The 5,535-nt window shown below is 34.0% G+C and overlaps 1 protein-coding gene across 1 annotated transcript in view; it reads right to left on the minus strand.

The window, feature by feature from the left end:
• The window catches only part of LOC107602444 (dipeptidyl peptidase 9-like), a 25,412-nt gene that overhangs the window by 11,295 nt on the left and 8,582 nt on the right, over nt 1-5,535 (minus strand). The window contains exons 6-8 of the mRNA XM_016294937.1: nt 5,028-5,146; nt 4,844-4,944; nt 7-32 (exon numbers count right to left, since the gene is read on the minus strand). Of these exons, the coding sequence (XP_016150423.1) occupies nt 7-32; nt 4,844-4,944; nt 5,028-5,146 (246 nt within the window). The remainder of the gene's footprint in view (nt 1-6; nt 33-4,843; nt 4,945-5,027; nt 5,147-5,535) is intronic.

The following is a 5,535-nucleotide window of genomic DNA, read 5'->3' on the forward strand; positions in this document are numbered from 1 at the left end:
GTTGACTGCGGTCTAGCAACACCGCCCAAGCACTGGGAAGAGACAAAATGAAGAATATAAATGTGTATCACTGAGATACTATTAAAGTTTCAATTACTATTTTGAATCGGTTTTGGTTTTAATAGTTTATTTATATTTTAATTTTAAAGTTTTAGTAATTCTGTTGTGTTTAGTCATTTTTATGAGCATTCTTTTAAAGGTCTATATAGTTTTATTAATTTTTATTTTAGTACATCAAGTGAAAAAAATGAGAAATGCTGCCATGGCAACTAGCTGAAATAAATAAAATAAGAATTTTAGTTTTTCTAGATTTTATTTCAGTTAACATTTAATTTAAGTAACAAAAATGTCTTTTAGTTTAGATGGTTTTAGTTTCAGTTAACTATAATAAATAGAGATGTAACGTATCACTCAAGTCACAATTCGATTCACGATTTATTTTAACAAAATGAGATTTAAGACAAATTATAAATTAAATGTGTCCTTTTATTATTGCTTGGACAAAATGCTGCACGTTTCTACGTGAAATTGAAATATAACACTATAATAATATACTAATATAGCACTTGCATTTTACTGCTCTTTTGTTGGTTTTGATTGCTTCTATTGTCCTCATTTGTAAGTCGCTTTGGATAAAAGCGTCTGCTAAATAACAACATTTTAATATAATGTGAATGTAAATAACAAAACTTAATTGAAATTTTAAAACAAGCCCCAAATCAAATAAATAACACAAATAAAATAAATCTCTTCATATAAACAAATTAAGGCTTTGTCTGTGCTCTTTCCATTTAAAATGAGAGGCAACCACTGCATTTTAATCATGATCCAAACAAAGATGCTGCATACATGCAACACGAGCAGTTTTTAATCTAAATTAGATTGTATAATTTCGAAATTTGAAGCAAAAACAGAATGATTTGACTTCAGTTGTGTGAAACTACATAAAAATATCTGAATGAAACAGAAACAGCGGACGAGCTGAATGAGACGCAGATTCACTCTCTGCCTGCAGGTGGATGCTGCCTTGTTGAAAATAGAAAACAGTTATTTTAAATTGTAATAATATTCTAAAATATTACTGTTTTTATATTTATTTTGTTAAATAAATGTACCCTTGGTGAGCACAAGAGAATTCTTTCAAAAATTCCAAAAAAAGTTAAAAAAAAAACCCCCCCCCAAAAAAAAAAAAAAAAAAAAAAAAAAAAAAGTGTCTCACACGGCTCCGGGGGGTTAACAAAGGCCTCCTGTAGCGAATGTAACGCCGTAAGGGGCGTAACATTTCCGTCACACGCTTGAGGTATTCGGCCAATCACAACGCACTGGATAGCTGGCCAATCAGAGCACACCTCACTTTTCAGACCGATGAGCTTTGTAAAAATCGACGTGTTTCAGAAAGGCAGGGCATAGAGGAGAAACAATAATGTACAGTATGTGGAAAATAATGTGTTTTTTAACCCTTCATTACACCAAATATAATAAATGAACATTATTTTGTGTATGACCCCTTTAAACTAGTTTAAAGCCGGGTGAAATAGCGCTGACAAACATGAGAAACACTGTGAGCAACGATACAGTCAGAAGACTTTAAATCTACAAATCGCCATCATTTACCATGCAGTAACACTAATATTGTGGCAGAAATGTGGGATATTCATATAAAATTTTATTATATTATTAATGTAGACATGTATTAAAGGAGTAATGGAATATAATTACAGTATTTTTTGTGATTAAGCTATAGCATTTGTGAATTTATACTAAATGCATTTAGACTACTGCTTTTCATACAAATACCTAGAAACCATACGGTTACATTTTTACCATGGTATTGAGGTGCTATGTGTGGTTTTAACTGTGATCTCATGATCTAAATACATGCTACTATGGAAGAACAATGGTTAAATTGAGTAAAACAAATATAATTAAATTTCACCATATACAAAAGAGTTTTTGATAATGAACATAAATGTACATATGCATCTCAAGCTGCTGTCAAATGTGCATTTCTAAAAGAAATAATGTAATAGGGTCAAAGACGTTAAGATGTCCGCATTAAAATACATTTACAAAAGTGATTTTATGTCCATAGAAAGCACATTAAATGTAAGTAAAGTGTCTACTTTTAAGGTTTCAAATTAGTTTTTGGAGAATAAAATGTCAAAATTTGGTTGAAATAATGTTACATTGTCATTCAGTGTAACACAATATTTATGTAAAAATTCAAACAACATACTTATTCTGACCTGTACATATTAAAATACAGTATATAAAAGAATAAGGGAGCATATAAAATGTTATTGTTTTAAAAGAGTAAAAAATTCTTACTGACAAACAGTGTTGGGCAAGTTACTCTGAAAATGTAATCAAATTACTGATTACTCCTTTTAAAAGTAATTAGGGATGCTGGTATCGGGCCCGATACTGGTCTCCTGTACTCGTACTCGTTAAAATGCCCCGATACCAAACGCCGATACCACACAGCATGTGATAAGCGCCATATTCAAACAAAGAACACCAACAACAGAACAACAGACAGCAGAAAGGAGTTAAGGATGTCTACTACGAAGTATATTTATGCAATGAATATAATGTTAAACATTCAGTATTAATGCCTGTATCGCTGATGTCAGTGAGCTGATAAACAAAGCACGCTGAGTGGATTGAGCGCGCGGCGGCGCAGATGCGCGCATCATTTGGATTAAAACGAAATCGTAAAAATAAAACCATTTATAGGGGCATTCACTATAAACAATTTATTTTCAACCTTAGGCATACACGACTTTCTGGCGAAAGTGAATCTAGCAGCCTGTGTGAAATGCGCTGGTCTGTACTACTGTCCTCTCATTCCGCATCAGTACAAATACGTGCACGCATTGCGCGTGTTTTGCTTGCTTCATGAGTGTTTCTGCATTATATGAGTGGCTTTGGAATATAAATCGCAGCACGTTTCAGATGAAAAAAACGCGACTTCTATTTCTGAAAATATCATAGTTAGGAGATTTATAACGAGTGGTTCCCTGCATTATTACAGCAAAGCGCATGATTACAGTATACTAAGCCGCTGCAATGGAGCAGCTCTAATGTTATTAAATTAAAGATGATGTACCATAGAGCAAAAAGATTAACAGTGAAAGTAACAAAAATTTGTAAAATACATTTTAATGGGCATAATGAAGTGTGAAAATAACCGAAGGATATACAGTGAAACCAAAAATGATTCAGAGACCAGATATAATTTTTGATTTTTTTTTACTAGTGGGTGCAGGACACTATAGTTCATTTATGTAAGTGAGGATAGCAAAATAAAGTAAACTGTGACAAATCATACCCAAAAATTCTTCATACATAAATATTTGCTATTAAAGCATCAACATTCACAGAACACTGTTATTTTTAACTAAAGCAAGCGGCTGCTGCGTGCATGGTTGGGCAGAATACCAGCAAAGAGCGCTGCATTTATAATCTCTAAAAGACATCTCAGTTCATCGCAATCTCACAAATCTCTGTTATAACACAATAAATATATGCATAATGAATCGTTCATAATGTCTACAATTCGTGTGTTATAATGAGAGGATTCGTGAGCACGCACATTTCAGCACTGCATTGCTTAACGCAGCGAACACGTGTTATAGCCTAAATAGAAACTGCATACGCTTGCACCTGTTAATCGTTTATATTTTATATTAGTTCATTTTGTTTTTGTGCAATAGATGAATAACAATTTATTTGTTTTAGATATTTTATGTTTAGATATTTCTATTTTGCGGGAGTCCCGTGAATCATTATATTCTCCCGCATCCCGCGCACACACACGAGTCTCTACACTCTCCTATCAAGTCTTGTCCCGTGCCGCGCTCTGTTGCGTCGGGTCTCGCGGGAGCAGGTCTCTAATCCACTGGCACTGGACTACACAGTGCGTGTGGTACATCCTTTTTACAATCTATATTATAAAACACTGCATTCTGTCAGCAATGTAACGCGGTAGTAACGTATAGAGACCTCGGCTTGTAACTATACTCCAATTACTATTTTGAAAATTATAACACGTTAAATTACTCCGTTACTAAAAAAGTAATCAAATTACAGTAACGCGTTACTAAGTAATGCGTTACTGCCCAACACTGCTGACAAATGGGCAAAACCTAGGATAGTGGCAAATTTTAAAAATGTAAAATTACAACTAATTAATATTTGGGGTGAAAGTAATTAGTCTTTTAATGTCATAAATTGATTTTTGTTGTAAATATGCCTGACAAGACTGTTACACTGAATGACATTTTAGTGGGTCTCTTCTGTAAATCAGGGAAAAATTTATGATATTTATTTTTTGCTCAGAAAAACAAAAACAAAATTGCTATTAAATTAAACAGAAATTGTTTTAATTGTTTTGGGGGGAAAAAAACAACAATTTAAAACAGTATTACACTTATTGTTTTTATGCTTAAACCCGTTTTCGTCTTTGACCCAATATTATTAATATTGCAGGCTGCACTGCAAACTGTGCTGAAGATACGCATCAAAGTCAGGCAACACAAACCTGTTTCATGATTTGAAACAATACCACTCATTAGAACATGCAGATTCTAAGAAACACATTTTTTTATTAAGATATTTGTTTTATTAAGGAAAAACGACTGGAAAGATTTGAAAAGTGTAAAGTGTTTGTCATGTACGTTCACTTAGGAGCAAAAATCTGCCTTTAAACTTGAAGGAAATAAATATTTGACACGTATCGTGACAATTATCGAAATAGACTGATATGAAAAATTTTATCATGATAATTTTTTTGGCCATATCGCCCAGCCCTACTTTAAAGCAATTACTTCCTGTTACTTACAATTTGCCGTCTCTTGTCCATCCAGCTCTTGCGATGTACTCAACCCCAGGAAAGAGCGTGGTAAACGGGAGAACAAGCTCTTTGTTTTGTGCGCTAATAATCTACAAAAAGAATAAGAGAACATTATAAAGCCTTCCTACCAGGCATAGAGAAAGAAAAAGTGAGCCTGGGCACAGGCACCTACCTTGCCGTGTTGGTCGGTCTGAATCTCTGCTAGTTTCAGGCTAATTTGAGGGTTCTTACTTCCTACAAGCATCGAGAAGGGTTCATTAGCATTAACACAACTCCATTGACAAAATATTGCTAATATACAAAACAATACAAAGAATCAAAGAGCTGTACTCTTTAAGAATACATTTATGAATTGCGTTTATGCCATAATTTCTGGCTTCAGTTACACTTAATGATTCTGGTAATAACAAAGTACTACTGAGGAAGTTGAGGGGAGATGGACATTATGACTTGCAGCCCATTAAGTCAGCAGCCTCTTTGATCGATTCTGTTAATCAGTTAATCTGGGAGTCATTTGTTCACAAAACAGACTACACTGGTTCCACTGTATGTCGTTTTGTTCAACCGGCGAGGCCAGTGCAATATAAAGACGGGCTGTCTAGAACTACCGTCTTTCACACAAGCCAGTCTCATCACATCCAGTTCAGACGGCAAGCTCACAACTGTGCTAAAACAGCACA

The sequence above is a fragment of the Sinocyclocheilus grahami genome, unplaced genomic scaffold (genome assembly GCF_001515645.1).
Source record: "Sinocyclocheilus grahami isolate Dianchi unplaced genomic scaffold, SAMN03320097.WGS_v1.1 scaffold327.1, whole genome shotgun sequence".
Taxonomy (NCBI): domain Eukaryota; kingdom Metazoa; phylum Chordata; class Actinopteri; order Cypriniformes; family Cyprinidae; genus Sinocyclocheilus; species Sinocyclocheilus grahami.